Source organism: Staurois parvus, unplaced genomic scaffold (assembly GCF_062004578.1).
Source record: "Staurois parvus isolate SC_StPar_1 unplaced genomic scaffold, SC_StPar_1.0 ptg000576l, whole genome shotgun sequence".
Taxonomy (NCBI): Eukaryota; Metazoa; Chordata; class Amphibia; order Anura; family Ranidae; genus Staurois; species Staurois parvus.
Window position 1 is genome coordinate 1,994,472 of NW_028318372.1, and position 16,483 is coordinate 2,010,954.

General features: G+C 41.6%; 1 protein-coding gene across 1 annotated transcript in view; it reads right to left on the reverse strand.

Annotated features, from left to right (window-relative positions):
- Nucleotides 1-16,483, reverse strand: part of VPS50 (VPS50 subunit of EARP/GARPII complex) — a 308,344-nt gene that overhangs the window by 22,322 nt on the left and 269,539 nt on the right. The window contains exons 21-23 of the mRNA XM_089692114.1: nt 9,370-9,491; nt 4,687-4,767; nt 2,845-2,993 (exon numbers count right to left, since the gene is read on the reverse strand). Of these exons, the coding sequence (XP_089548240.1) occupies nt 2,845-2,993; nt 4,687-4,767; nt 9,370-9,491 (352 nt within the window). The remainder of the gene's footprint in view (nt 1-2,844; nt 2,994-4,686; nt 4,768-9,369; nt 9,492-16,483) is intronic.

A 16,483-nucleotide genomic window follows, 5' to 3' on the forward strand; every position in this document is an offset into this window, starting at 1 on the left:
ATGATAAAAACATCACACTAGGGGAATGCCCACCCACTACCATGCAGCAGAACCAGGGACATCTTGCTTGAAAGTACACAGACACCACTCTTAGCAGATATTGAAGCTGTTCAACCATCAAAAGGCCGCAGGCTGGGGTAAATTATGAAGGCCCAACATTCTGCAGCAATTGGCAAAGATCTATCTCTAGATTATAATGCTCTCTCTGTCAGATACATAAAAGTCATCAGACATGCCCCACAGAGGTTCTTCTGAACCTTCTCGGTTTCCGTGAAGAAAAGAATATCTTGAAATGATTTGAAATATGAGAATACCTTACCAAAGCTGTTCTGATCTTTTGTCGGTGTCATTTTTAATAGATGTGTTATAATGTGGGACAATAAAAACTGTACTTTTATAAATAGTCTGGATGCCTGTAAAATCCCAAACCATGTATTCATCCTCTATAAAAAAAAGACAAAAGTCCATCCAGTTCAACCATTAAAAAAGAAAAAAAAAAAAAAGTTAGAATCCTATACCCACAGTTGATCCAGAGGAAGGCAAAAAAAACCCCAGCAAAGCATGATCCAATTTGCTCCTGCAGGGGAAAAAGTTCCTTCCTGATCCCCGAGAGGCAATCGGCTATTCCCTGGATCAACTTTACCTATAAATGTTATATCCAGTTATATTCTGTGTATCTAAGAAAGAATTCAGGACTTTTTTAAAGCAATCCACTGAGCTGGCCAGAACCAACTCTTGAGGGAGTCTATTCCACATTTTCACAGCTCTTACTGTGAAGAAACCTTTCCATATTTGGAGATTAAATTTCTTTTCCTCCAGACATAAAGAGTGCCCCCTTGTCCTCTGTGATGACCTCAGGGTGAATAACTCTATACCGAGTTCACTATATGAACCACTGATGTATTTATACATGGAGATCATATCCCCCCTTATGTATTATGCATGGAGATCATATCCCCCCTTATGTATTATACATGGAGATCATATCCCCCCCTTATGTATTATACATGGTGATCATATCCCCCCTTATGTATTATACATGGTGATCATATCCCCCTTATGTATTATACATGGTGATCATATCCCCCTTATGTATTATACATGGAGATCATATCCCCCCTTATGTATTATACATGGTGATCATATCCCCCCTTATGTATTATACATGAAGATCATATCCCCCCTTATGTATTATACATGGTGATCATATCCCCCTTATGTATTATACATGGAGATCATATCCCCCCTTATGGATTATACATGGAGATCATATCCGCCCTTATGTATTATACATGGAGATCATATCCCCCCTTATGTATTATACATGGAGATCATATCCCCCCTTATGTATTTATACATGGAGATCATATCCCCCCTTATGTATTATGCATGGAGATCATATCCCCCCTTATGTATTATACATGGTGATCATATCCCCCTTATGTATTATACATGGAGATCATATCCCCCCTTAAGTATTATACATGGAGATCATATCCCCCCTTATGTATTATACATGGAGATCATATCCCCCCTTATGTATTATACATGGAGATCATATCCCCCCTTATGTATTATACATGGTGATCATATCCCCCCTTATGTATTATACATGGAGATCATATCCCCCCTTATGTATTATACATGGAGATCATATCCCCCCTTATGTATTATACATGGAGATCATATCCCCCTTATGTATTATACATGGTGATCATATCCCCCCTTATGTATTATACATGGAGATCATATCCCCCCTTATGTATTATACATGGAGATCATATCCCCCTTATGTATTATACATGGAGATCATATCCCCCCTTATGTATATAAATGGTGATCATATCCCTCCTTATGTATTATACATGGAGATCATATCCCCCCTTATGTATTATACATGGAGATCATATCCCCCTTATGTATTATACATGGAGATCATATCCCCCCTTATGTATTATACATGGTGATCATATCCCCCCTTATGTATTATACATGGAGATCATATCCCCCCTTATGTATTATACATGGTGATCATATCCCCCCTTATGTATTATACATGGCGATCATATCCCCCCTTATGTATTATACATGGAGATCATATCCCCCCTTATGTATTATACATGGAGATCATATCCCCCCCTTATGTATTATACATGGTGATCATATCCCCCCTTAATCTCCTCTTCTCAAGAGAGAATAAATTCAATTCCTCTAATCTTTCCTCATAGCTGAGCTCCTCCATGCCTCTTATCAGTTTGGTTGCCCTTCTCTGTACTTTCTCCAGTTCCCCAATGTTCTTTTGGTGAATTGGTGCCCAAAACTGAACTGCATATTCCAGATGAGGTCTTACTAATGATTTGTACCGGGGGAAATGATATCTCTCTCTCTGGAGTCTATACCTCTTTTATTACAAGAGAGGATTTTGCTCACTTTAGAAACCGCAGCTTGGCATTGCATGCCATTATTAACTTGTGATCTACCAGAACCCCCAGATCCTTCTCCACCATTGACCCCCCCAGTTGTACCCCCCCCCCCCCCCCAGTATGTATGATGCATTCATATTCTTAGCCCCCAAGTGCATAACCTTACATTTATCAACATTAAACCTCATTTGCCACATAGTTGCCCAATTACATAGAGCATTGAGGTCGGCTTGTAAATTTAAGACATATATATATCAAATCACTGTGAACTCAGCTCCATTCCTTGTAACTGACATCATGTCCTAGGGACGGTTATTGTGAATCGTATGTGGACTGTGTGCACACATACTGCTGCAGCTGGCTGTAGTGTTACTCTAGCTCAGGTTGGATGCATCTAGCAGGGTGTGTTCTATATACTCACAGGGACTCTGTAGCCACCACTCTTTGGGCGAGCCCATACAGAGTATTGCTAGATGTCAGAACCACCAGATGGCTGAGATGTGGACTCGGTACTTTCTCTTTTCTTTCTTCGGACAGTGCCAGAGATCCAGCATTTTCCCCAGACACTTCCTAGAATTATATAAAGAACATACAAGTATTAGCTAGGAATTCACTGATATATAGACTCCTGTCAAACATGAACACAAGAAAAGCATTCTAACATAAAGCTGATCTCTCTGTCATTCTGCTCTCCCCTGCTAGCAGAATGTTCCTGGTTAGCAAATGAGCACAGTGAAACAACTGACTGGCTTCTCTACTTGTGCTGCTTCTCCCTCTTTCAGTCTGAACTTTGCTGTACAAAGGATTGCAAGAGGCTGATACCAAGTTCTGGGAAAGGTAGCCCTGGAAGGGATGTGCATGTAACCTCCTAAAAATGTGCTCCTCCTACAGTAGATCTGCAAGTCAGTGCCATTTAAACAGACAGGCCGTACGCATATATGTGACCTCTTGGCGGGTAGGCTTTAACACAGAGTGACCGCATATACTTGTCCCAAAAAAATTTTACTGTGCTGTAAGTGTGCTCCCAGCATAGTAACCAGTGGGTACCAGAAAGCTCCCGATTCATATTTGCGACCAGGAGCTTTCCAATCATGTGACTGCTGTGACTAACAATCACAGTGGTCACATGATCTGGATGCCTGCCTCTCAGCATTTAGAACCTGTTAAAGGGCTGGGAGGTGGCGGCGGAAAGGGGTTAAAGTGGTTATAAACCCTTAAATATACCCACTAAAGTGACTGACCTTATGTGATTCACAGAGATAAAACAAATATTCATACACACGTTGTACCTGTTTATCTGTGGCCGTCTCTCCTCTACACCCTTCTAAAGCATTTCTCAACACCAATGGGGAGGGGGCAGGGATCTGATGTCAAACATTGCACAGCATAGAGCAGGAGAATGAGTGTAATCTGAGCCCTGAGTGGAGGGAATCGACTTCCCCCCTTCTAGTCTTGTAGGGAAATTTGCACAGCTGAGGATGTCAATCACTTGATGTGTGCTGTGGGGGGTGGAGGCAACCCCCAGGATTCCCTGGTGTTAGCACAATCCTTCAAAAGTGACTAATGCAGATAGCAGAGGAATGAGAGAGCAGACAGAAACTACACTAGGTGCTTTGGATTGTGGCAAGTACATACTATAGAGGGAAATGCGCTGCTTATGAGCTAAAAGGGAACATGATGACTGTAGGAGAGATCAGAGTGCTGCCTCGTTGTCCAATTAGCACACTGTGGGTGGGGAGGTGACATCACTGTATACCAAAGGAAGAGGTGTCATATTCCTGGTTGTGTTGTCTGTAGAGGTGCATGAACAAATCATTTGGCAAAAAGACAGCTTACATATGTGTATATCAATGGTGTAGTTCACTTTAATCACATCTGCATCCACTTGTTGAATAAAAACATGCCACAAAGTAAGCATCTGTTAACGTTAGTCATTGATTTCATGAATTACTTCCTGCAAGTTTTGCGCAATTAAGGAGGCGAACATCGCACCGCATTCATGCAATTCAAAATAAAAAAAGACTTTACACTGAACTCTTCATTCTGCGGCTCCAGATAAACATTCAGAGAGGCACTGCAGTCTAAAATTATTAGTAATACTGTATATGTAGAGAGTGTTCCAGCCATAAGGAGATTCTTTTAGATACACCCACAGAAATGGCGTAATCACGCTGTATGTAACCCCGGTATATCTTCTAGATGGAAAACATCGGTGTGGCTAGAACTAAAACAGACATTTTATACCCACTTGACAAAATCTTACCAAATCAATGAGACTTTCCTGGATTCTGTTTAATGTTGTTCTGAGCCGACTGCTGCTTAGACCAAGGCCAGTGGATTCATACTGGAACAGAAGAGCAGAATATCAGGGAAATATTTAGGATGAAATAGAGTTGAAAGAAGAACTTTAGTGTAAATGTAATCCTTTCTATGCGTTCTAATTGTAAAAGTTGTTGGATCCCAGATATCCCCTAATAATAATGTTGGATTTTTTTTATTCACTGAAGATAAGTAAAGCAGATTTGAACATACCGTACATTGCTTGGTATGGTAACCCAACTCCGGTGTAAAAAAAAATTTCAACATAGTAATTGTCGTGTAGGAGTGTCAGCTTCGGTGTCAAAGCCCACCCTCCCTATGGTGCTGTTCCCCGCAGACTTATCTCTCTGCAATCAGGCACCGGTCCTCTTATAGATTGAATGATAAATCAGCTTTGTTCAACTCAACCCAAGTCCTATGAGCACAAGGAGTCATGGTCACATTCCCTGGGGAGGCATCATCAGGCCACCCTGGACTCAGGAGAATGCAGCAAAGAACAGCTCTGGCAACATAATGTGTTGCCAGTCTCTGTAGGGTTCATGACCCGCCCATCACTTGAGGAGGATAACTGGTAACTGGCCAAAGGACTACCGGTATGTGCCTCTGGGTGAGGGTAGTCTAAGAAAAGCTAGAGTTAGGCTCTCTCTCTCTCTCTCTCTCTCTCTCTCTCGCTCTCTCTAAGAAAAGGATGTGGAGCTCAGACTGCATCCAAAGAACTGAGGGAAAGGAACCAGCCATAATTCTCTGTAGGACATGTCATGGACTAAACTTATATCCCTTACAGGCAGCATCGCTGGTGAGCATGGACGTTTAATTGTGTTTGAATGTTTCATATATTGATATGTACTTCTTATCTGTATTTCCTAATAGTTTCACCCCACCCTGTTTTGTTAATAAAGTTTCAAAGATTACATTCAGTCTGGCTTATTGCAGAATAGGAGGGTTTTGCTGCATTTCGAGTTATACACAGGAAATGTGTAGCGAGGGCAGAATAGCTTGCACCCAATTCATGTACTTGTCAGACAGGTACATGAATTTGTCAGTGCCCGCACTGAGGCCATGGCACTAGGATGTCTATACATGACATGCCTTCCTCAGTGTACATGCTTCCTCCCTTCCCTGCAAATCACACTGACAGGCGAATGGCCAGGTTTGTACTAGGTGTGAGCGGAAACCAAGAGATTAGCTTCTCATCAAGTCAGAATACAATAGCTTGATGGGGATGATTCCACATCCACATAACTCATCTATGTGCTTCCTTAGGCACAGAAAGTAGAACTATAGTCAACATTTTTATTTGTCATTATGGATAGCGTAATAGAGGGTTATAACCGCCTGTCAGATTTTTTTGCCATCTGTGTCCCATCAGGGAAACCTTCACTTCCTGTCCCATAGAAAAAACAGGAAGTGGGAGGAAATAACTGCATATTAAGGCAATCCCTCGAGGTTACCAGAACTAGGGTCGCCATTGGAGCATTTCCCCTTTATTACTTTCTGGGGACAACCCAAAATCTGGGATTTTCTGTCACTGTTATTGATAATGGTAAACAGGACAAATAGAGAGGGTGGATCTCTCTATTGGGGGCACCGACAGCAATAAAAACCTAATAGGTAGGTGTTCTAATCCCTCTCCACTCTATCCAAAACTAAAACTAAAGTTTTGCCTTTAAAGTGGTTGTAAAGGCTGAAGGTTTTTCACCTTCATGCATTCTATGCATGAAGGTAAAAATTCTGCTGTATGCAGCAGTGCTCCCAGCTCCCTCAATACTTACCTAAGCCTCATCGCAATCCAGCGATGTCAATGACAGCCTCGGCTGTCACGGGTCTCTGACTCCTCATTGGCTGAGACAGCAAATGGCTCCCGCTGCTGTCAATCACAGCCAGTCAGCCAATAAAGAGAGGGGGCGGGGCCAAGCAGCGGCTCCATGTGTGAGTGGACACACAGGGCAGCGGGTGCCCCCTGCTTGCTGTGGTGGCACTTGACAGAAAGGAGGAGCCAGGAGAGCCTGCGGGGGACCCGAGAAGAGGAGGATCCAGGCTGTTCTGTGCAAAACCGGTGCACACAGCAGGTAAGTATATCTTTTTTTTTGTAAAATAACAAACAAGAACCTTTAGAATTACTTTAAGCCTTTATTGAATTGTTCTGAATATTGCTCTAAGCTGTCCTTGTTTTGTGCTTTTACTCGTAACAAGAACTATGTTCATCTGTTAACCACCAAATAACTACACGACACAGTAGTACTGTAAAAGCCAACAGGAACCTCAACTATTAGGAAATACTGATAAACGCAGCGTTTTGCTTCACGTTCTGGTTACCTTTGTTATGGTTAACATATGTTTTTTCCTTTTTCCAACTCCTGTTACAGTCTGAGCCCATGTGGGGTAACAGGATCATTTCAACAATACATCTGTATTATGTTTTTCTTGACTGTTAACATAATTTGTTGTAAACGGAATACTTATTATATTTGCTTAATCTTGAACTTTTGAAAAGAACTTATAGGTTTTAAGTATATTGGAAGAATTTAAATTTAATAACAATTATTGGGGGGAAAAAAAAAACGCCAATAGGAAGATCTATATGCCCCAGAGAACCAGGCAGCCTACCTCATTGCAGGCTATCCCCTCTTCAGTCTATCATGAATGCTGCTGCCAGACTCCACCTAAATAACCGTTCTGTATCTGCCACCCCTCTCTGCCAATCCCTCCACTGGCTTCCTATTGCCCAACGGATAAAATTCAAAACATTAACAACATATAAAGCCATTTAATATTCTTACCCAAAATACATCACCAATCTTGTCTCCAAATATCACCCAAACCGTACTCTCCACTCCTCACAAGACCTCCTGCTCTCTAGCTCCCTTGTCTCCTCCTCCCATGCCTCTCTCCAGGACTTCTCCAGAGCTTCCCCCATGCTCTGGAACTCTCTACCCCAATTTATCAGACTATCGCCTACTCCGCTCACCTTTAGGCGATCTCTGAAAACCCATCTCTTCAGGGAAGCCTATCCTGCTCTCAGCTAATAATTGAAGCTTCTACTCTTCCAACCAGTCCATCCCCCAGTTACTACCTTTTGTGCCAGTAGCCCCTCCCTCCTAGATTGTAAGCTCCAAGGAGCAGGGCCCTCCTATCCCTCTTGTATTGAACTGTATTGTTGCTGTATTGTCTCCTGTTATATTGTAAAGCACTGAGCAAACTGTTGGCGCTATATAAATCCTGTATAATAATAATAATAATAATAACCTCACCCATGTGTTAAATACTAAAGATTCTTAGAAGGCCGAGGGTCTTAACTACTTAGTTTTTTAGTATTTTTTTTATAATTTTAAGACACAATTTTTTTCACTTAATCAGAAACTTTGTTTACTTTAGCTGATGTGATAGTATTCTGTTGGTGACAGTATCTCTTTATGGAGACATCAGGGGTCTATTAGATCCCTGATATCTGTAAACACTGAGGCAAAACATAATGAGTACACACAGTTTTTGTTCTGCTACTTTTCTAGCCACAGCCAGCCAGGATCTAACAGCTGTGAACCCAGAAGTGCTCAGAGCTCAGGTGGCAGATCAGGCTTTATTTACATCTAGGCGTTTTGTACTGCAGGCAGAATGGCCGCGATTCTGCCCGCGATCCCATAATGCTCTGCAAAAATGACAAATCACACCACTCTTGCTCAACTGACTTTAATTTTCGATGGCACCTAAAACGTGCTGTGATTCTAGCGTGTTGCAATTGCGCAAACCGCATCGCACGAAGCTTGTTGCTCCAAAAGAAGCTTCTTTATAGGTGACAAGCTTTACGCGATGCTGTTTGCCGTGATTGCAGCACGATTTATCGCATGACGATCGCGGCAGAATCGTACTTACATTTAGGTGCCATTCAAAATGAATGGCACCTGAACAAGCATGGCGCGATTTGTCAGTTTTGCAGAGCGTTTTGAGAACGCGCCTAGATGTGAACGGAGCCTCAATGATGACCTGCAATCCAGAAGCAGGTTGGTAGATGTCATTCTAATCAGAAGAGGACTGGTGCTGAAAAACAAAGCAGGATAGCCTGCAGGATACATTACCAGAAAGAAAAGAGTATTGCAGAGAGAACTGCATTTTTTTAACTTTTTTTTTTTTTTTTTTTTAAGCTCCATGCACGCTAGCGGTTTTTTAAGCTCCTAGAAGATGTTATAGTTTTGTTTTTCTGCTCATAAAAGCTAAATATTGTTATCCTATGTGTCCATGCACACTATTTTAGGCTAGTAGCATTTTTCAAGCTTCAGCGTTTAGGAACAGAAAAAAAATAGTTTTAGTGAGCGTTTTTCCAGCAGAAAAAAAAATGCTGAATTCTCCTAAATGCTACTAAAATACTCCTAGCAGCTTTTTTCTAGATTTTTTTATTCCTACAATACTTTAAAAATGTTATTAAACCGCTAACGCTCCTAAACGCTTTTAAACGCTACTAAAAAACGCTATTACCAGCTTAAAAAAAAAGCTGCTAGTGTGCGTAGAGCCTAAACATAAATCTTTAGAAGATCAAAAATGGCCGCCTGTTTAGCTGTCTCATAACATTAACACAGTCATCAGTTATAAATATACAATTTCAGCTAGATGAGAAAAACAAAAAAGAACATACTGCGTCATTTCTCCCGAAAAATGTATAGACGGCGTACAGATAGTAATCAAATAGCTGCGACATGCAGTGGATCACATCAAAGGCGATAGGTTTCAGTATAGTCATCATCTGCATATACTTTCCTTAAGAGAAAAAAAAGAAAGAGAAGAGGAATTATTTAGAATGATATAAAGAATATAGAGGGAGGATGTCACTCTTAAAGAAGAACTCCACTTTTGAGGCGAAAAACAATCCCCTTTACATAAACAATGTACATTATATGGATCTTAAACCTTTTTTTGCAGATTCTTACATTTTTCTGCTCTGAAGAAAAAGCCATTTGTTCTACTATGTCCTTTGCAGACAGATTCTGAATAGGAGGGTCTGCGTTCATTATAATCACCTGGTGCACTCGTAGTGTTCTGAAGAGAAAAGCTGCAGTGTCTGCATCCCTTTAAAAATATATAACCCTTGCAAAGTATTTCACCACAACTAAGGACCGGTTCACACCATAGAAATGCAGTCCAGATGCATTCTTGATGCATTTCTATATGTGTGCTTTTGACGCTTTCCTGTGCGTTTTTGATGCATTTCCCCTCTTTCTTCAACTTAAATAAGGACATGTGCATTTTGGGTGCGTTCTACTGCATCCAGTACTGTTCAGTGCAGAAAAAAATTCAGCATGTTCTACTTTTTTTTCTGGAACTGGAATGCACTGGAACTGACCACACTGGTGTGGACTATGCCATTGGAAACCATGTAACCTACTATCAATGCATTTTTGATGCAGAAAAAAATGCACTGGACTGCATGTGTTGTGAACTGGCCCTAAAATTTCTATGGAAGGGGGTGCCTAAAATTTAACTTGGATCTTACTGCAGACTTTTGGAAACACCTGAGAAGCAGTCATACAAGCAGGATAAAACCTTTCTGGGGGGCGTTCTGTATACCATCTGTGTACAAATCACCTCCAGCTTGCCATACTGCATTGAAATTTACAGAAAATTACTGAGCTGCAGACTGACATAAGTTATGCCTTTTTATCTGTACTCATCTGTCCTATACAGCCAATAAAAGTCCAGAATTTACATAAAGGTAATGCTCTGAAAAGCAGGGGGTGGGGAGCTGAAGTTACACACTGCAGAGCTCAGTGAGAGCTGATTGGAGGAAAGTTAAAACACCCCCCCCAAACAGCACAGGGACAGAGCTGAGACTGTCAAGCACAGGCTATGTGCTGGAGCTCCCTCCCCTGTCACCTTTCTACCTCTTGGTGTCTTGAAAACTTGACTGATGGAGACAGCAGAAGAATGCTGCACCAGACAGAAATAACTAGGTACTCTGGAATGAGATAAGTACACACTATAGAGGGACATGCTTTGTTCATATTTCAGAGCTTTACAACCACTTTAAATGACAGTATGACCTGTGTAGCAATTGTATGTTTTTTTGTTTGTTTTTTTAAATTGCTATAATTTTTCACAGAAGTGAAATTACCATTAAAGTCTGATGAGAGCCATTTAAGCAAGTATAAAATCTTAGATGAGGGAAGAAAGAAAAAACTCTGTAAAATGGTGAAACAGAGATACAAACAGATCACTTGAGAAGCTCTCTGGGGTCATTACATCAGCCATAATACATTTCGATTTTTTGCTTTCTTAACCACACTGGACATGTTGTACCAGAGCCTAATTGTAATCTTTAAGACTGATTATTTATAGTACAAATATTTTGAATGGAAAGGCATTCTAAATATCAGATGTATCAGACATAAATTGTAAATAATGAAAGATAATAGGGCAATTCAGACAGCAATTTCTCACAAAGGAGACTTAAAAAAACAAACAAAAAAAAACCATAAAAATGGTTTCAAAAGTGTCTGCAACAGAAAATGAGTGCAATGATGGTGACACATCCATACACATTATTATTATACAGTATTTATAAAGCGCCAATAGTTTGCTCAGCGCTGTACATTACAAAGGGGGACAGAACATGTGACAGAACAATACCAATACAGTGCAAAACATGAGGGGATTGAGGGCCCTGCTCTTTCGAGCTTACAATCTAGGAGGGAGGGGATAGTGGTACAGGAGGAGATAGCTGTGGGGGATGGAGTGGTAGGAAGAGTGGAGGAGGTCGGTCAAGTTAGCAGGGGGTGGGGTAGGCTTCCCTGAAGAGATGGGTTTTCAGGGTGCGCCTAAAGGAGAGGAGAGTAGGTGATAATCTGATGGGTTGGGGCAGGGAGTTCCAGAGGATGGGTGACACCCTGGAGAAGTCCTGGAGGCGGGCAAGGGAGGAGGAGACCAGGGAACTAGAGAGAAGGAGGTCTTGTGAGGAGCGGAGTGCACGTGCTGGGTGGTACTTGGATATTAGGTCAGTGATGTAGTTCGGGGCAGTATGGTGGACGGCTTTGTACGTCAGTGTTAGGATTTTAAATTTGATCCGTTGCGCAATCGGAAGCCAGTGGAGGGATTGGCAGAGGGGGGTGGCAGAAACGGAGCAGTTGGAAAGGTGAATGAGTCTGGCAGCCGTATTCAGGATCGACTGACGTGGGGATAGCCAGCGGCGAGGCAGGCCAGTGAGGAGGGAGTTGCAGTAGTCGAGTCGTGATATGATGAGGGAGTGGATGAGCTGTTTAGTGGTTTCTGGGGTTAGGAACGTGCGGATTTTGGCGATGTTGCGGAGGTGGAGTCTGCATGAGTTTGTTAAAAAATACAATAAAATAAAAATAAATAAATAAATAAAATAAAAATGTTAAATACATCCATTCTATACATGGGCAAAAGTTTGTAGACATCTGACCTTAACCTTTTATTAACTTTTTATATTTAGCGAAAACCATTTGGTTCCATTTTCCAGATAGTGATACATGCAGTTGTGTTCAAAATAATAGCAGTGTGTTGAAAAAAGTGAATAAAGCTGAAAATTCTTCTAATAGCTTTTATTTCCATACACACAATTGCATTGGGAACACTACACATTCTATTCCAAATCAAAACTGAAGATTTTGCTTTCCTTTGAATCACTTAATGAATATTTGGTTGTAGTCGCACTGTTTCTGAGAACTGCTGTACATCTGTGTTGCATGGAGTCACCCAACTTCTGGCACCTGTGATCAGGTATTCCAGCCCAGGATGATCGGACTACATTCCACAGTTCTTCTCTATTTCTTGGTTTTGCCTCAGAAACTGCATTTTTGATGTCACCCCACAAGTTTTCTATTGGATTAAGATCCGGGGATTGGGCTGGCCACTCCATAACGTCAATCTTGTTGGTCTGGAACCAAGATGTTGCACGTTTACTGGTGTGTTTGGGGTCGTTGTCTTGTTGGAACATCCATTTCAAGGGCATTTCCTCTTCAGCATAAGGCAGCATGACCTCTTCAAGTATTCTGATGTATTCAAACTGATCCATGATCCCTGGTATGCGATAAATAGGACCAACACCGTAGTATGAGAAACATCCCTATATCATGATGCTTGCACCACCATGCTTCACTGTCTTCACAGTGTACTGTGGCTTGAATTCAGTGTTTGGGGGTCGTCTGACAAACTGTCTCCGGCCACTAGACCCAAAAAGAACAATCTTACTTTCATCAGTCCACAAAATGTTGCGCCATTTCTCTTTAGGCCAGTCAATGTGCTCTTTGGCAAATTGTAACCTCTTCAGCACGTCTTTTTTCCAACAGTGGGACTTTGCGGGGGCTTCTTGCAGATAGCTTGGCTTCACATAGGCGTCTTCTAATTGTAACAGTACTCACAAGGAACTTTACACCTTCTTTGATCTTCCTGGAGCTGATTGTTGGCTGAGTCCTTGCCATTTTGGCTATTCTTCTATCCATTCGAATGGTAGTTTTTCGCTTTCTTCCACGTCTTTCAGGTTTTGGTTGCCATTTTAAAGCATTTGCGATCATTTTAGCTGAGCAGCCTATCATTTTCTGCACTTCTTTATATGTTTTCCCCTCTCCAATCAACTTTTTAATCAAGGTACGCCGTTCTTCTGAACAATGTCTGGAACGACCCATTTTCCTCAGAATTTCAGAGAGAAATGCACTGTAACCAGCATGTGCAACATTTGCTGCCTTCCTTCCTTAAATAAGGGCAATAATTGCCACCTGTTTTTCAAAGAATGAATGACCTCACTAATAGAACTCCACACTGCTATTATTTTGAACATGCCCCATTCAATTACACAGAATCAGCAGCATGCATGTCATGACTGTTGGGTCTGTTGGATTTCTATTACTCTACTACACCTGCTAGTAAATTATTTGCCATGTAGAAATATCATTTCTACCAAAAACAGTGATTGATCCGGTTAGTGATGTCTGACTGCTATTATTTTGAACACAACTGTACAAATAAACAAGGAGTACATCAGCATCAGTATAGAACACAGAATATTGACAGTTGGTATCCCAAAAACATACAGCTGCTGATTAAGAACATATCTAACAGTAGACATTGGATAGAACCATCTCCAGCATCCTATATTGTTCATAGTCTATAGATTAATATGCAGGAATCTTTGGAGGGGCACAGATCAGAAATAAATTGCATATTACAAATTGTACTGACCCTTCAATTACAGCATTCATTCTAAAGAAAGTCACTGACTGAAAAAGAGAGCAAGCGAGGGCATCAATTAGGTACATACCAGGGGTGGACTGACCATTTGGAAACTCGGGCACCGCCCGAGGGCCCGGGGTCAGTAGGGGGCCCCATGAGATGCCCCTGGTACCTTTTTCATAGGCTTTTTTGAGTTTGGGCAAGGACACAGGGGCCCCATGATCCCCTATTGCCCCGGGGGCCCCATGAGTTGTCAGTCTGCCCCTGGTACATACTGATACTTATATTAGGGGTATTGAGCGGGTAGTAAAAGGTTTATATCTTGTGTAGCATGAAGTGGTTTATTGACAAGTCAATGATTTTCTTCAGGATTACACTAGAAGGAGCTTCAGTAGGTGAGTCCAGCTCTGCTGACCAGATTTATAAACCACAAAACAAAAAATAGCCAGATTTTGTCTACCAACCCCTCACTGAAAGTATATGGGATAGCATGACACATTTGGATAGAAATAATATACAATTATCTTTATTACCCCTTCCTACCAGCATGTCTTTGGAGTGTGGGAGGAAACTGGAGTACGCAGAGGAAACACACACAGGCACAGGGAGAACATGCAAACTCCAGGCAGGTAATGCCATGGTCAAGATTCGAACCAACGAGTCTAGTACTGCCAGGCAGAAGTGCTAACCATTTAGCCATGTTTTTGGAAAGGGCCAGGGACTTTTTTAAAAGCAAAAAGAAGCGTTTTTGCTACAATAGAGTTCAATGGAGAAGCTGCTGAAATGCATGGTAGTGCATTTTACATTACTTACTTGACCTGAGAGGGAGAGAGAATCGGAATCACACCGATATGACCGCAGTAATTGCGGACAATAGGGTGCGACTTGCCATGCAATTTTCAAGTTGCATGGCATGGCAAATCGCATGGCAAGTCGCACCCGGTGTGACCGGGGTCTTAAGGTCTCTTGCACACGGGAGTCAAAAATGCTGAGTTTTTTACTGATCTGAAATGAGATGCATTGTTGTCTATGGGACATTGCACACGGCTGAGTAAAGATCAGTAACACAGCACTGAGTACAGAGCAGTAAAACAAAGCCACAAATGTTTCATTCAAATGCAGTGATTTACTTGTTTTTTCTCATTTAGGCCCCTTGCACATGAGCGTCATAATTTACTGATATTTACTCAGGATCTTGTGATGCCCACGTGCAAGGGGCCACAATACTGGCAATGGAGATGAATTTTACTTCATCTATACTCTTACACACCTTTACTCACCTATACTCAACATTACTCAGATCTTTAAACACAGTTTTTGTCCCCTTACATACGGGTGTCACAAGTTCCTGCTCTAGATCTGAGGGGAAGCTCTGCTGCTTTTTATCATCCAATCATGTGCAAGCAAAAATGCTGTTTTTTTTTTATTCTTGCATGTGATTGGGTATTCTTTGCAAAGTGAAGCTTTACCTCATTTACTAAGCTCTGGAGCTACTGCACTTACTGTACACAGTATACTACCTTTAGTAACTCAATCCCAATGTCTAACTACATGAAGCATGTGAGCCCTTACTTAAATCCTGGTGTGTTTTGTGTATTTATTTCACATTTGTGCCATAATCCAGCATAAAAATTTTGCCTCTGTGCAGGAACTTCCTGTAATAAAGACTGGTCACTGATGCTCTCTCCTTGTGCAAGGTGACTAGTCTTGTCTCCGCCCCCTCCTATAGTTTTCTGCAGGCAGCCTGTGGTGGTGGGCGGGTCCCTCCCACAACTCTGCTCTATGCACAGGGTATGCACAACACAGCGATAATGTCACTGCTACTTTTACAAGGTAATATCTGGGTTTACAAAGGCATTTTAGATTTTAAGCTCCACAAGCAGGGCCCTCCTATTCCTTCTGTACAGAAATGTATTGTAATTGTACGGTCTCCCTTATATTGTAAAGTGCTGCGCAAACTGTTGGCGCTATATAAATCCTGTATAATAATAATAATTTGGTGCACACCAACTGGATTTATAACCTTTATGGCTATAAAGGAATATATTTAAATTAAAGTGGGGCAGCACAATGGCTAAATGGTTAGCACTTCCACCTGGCAGTACTAGGGTCGTTGGTTTGAATCCCAACCACGGCACAACCTGCCTGGAGTTTGCATGTTCTCCCTGTGCCTGAGTGGGTTTCCTCCAGGTACTCCTGTTTCCTCCCACACTCCAAAGACATGCTGGTAGGTGAATTGACTCCTGTCTAAATTGGCCCTAGTATGTTTATGTATGAATGTGAGTTAGGGAACTTAGATTGTACGCCCTTTGGGGGTTAGGGACTGATGTGAATGTACAATATATATATATATATATATATATATATATATATAAAGTGGGGCAGCACAGTGGCTAAATGGTTAGCACTTCCACCTGGCAGTACTAGGGTCGTTGGTTTGAATCCCAACCACGGTACCACCTGCCTGGAGTTTGCATGTTCTCCCTGTGCCTACGGGGGTTTCCTCCCACACTCCAAAGACATGCTGGTAGGTGAATTGGCTCCTGTCTAAATTGTCCCTAGTATGT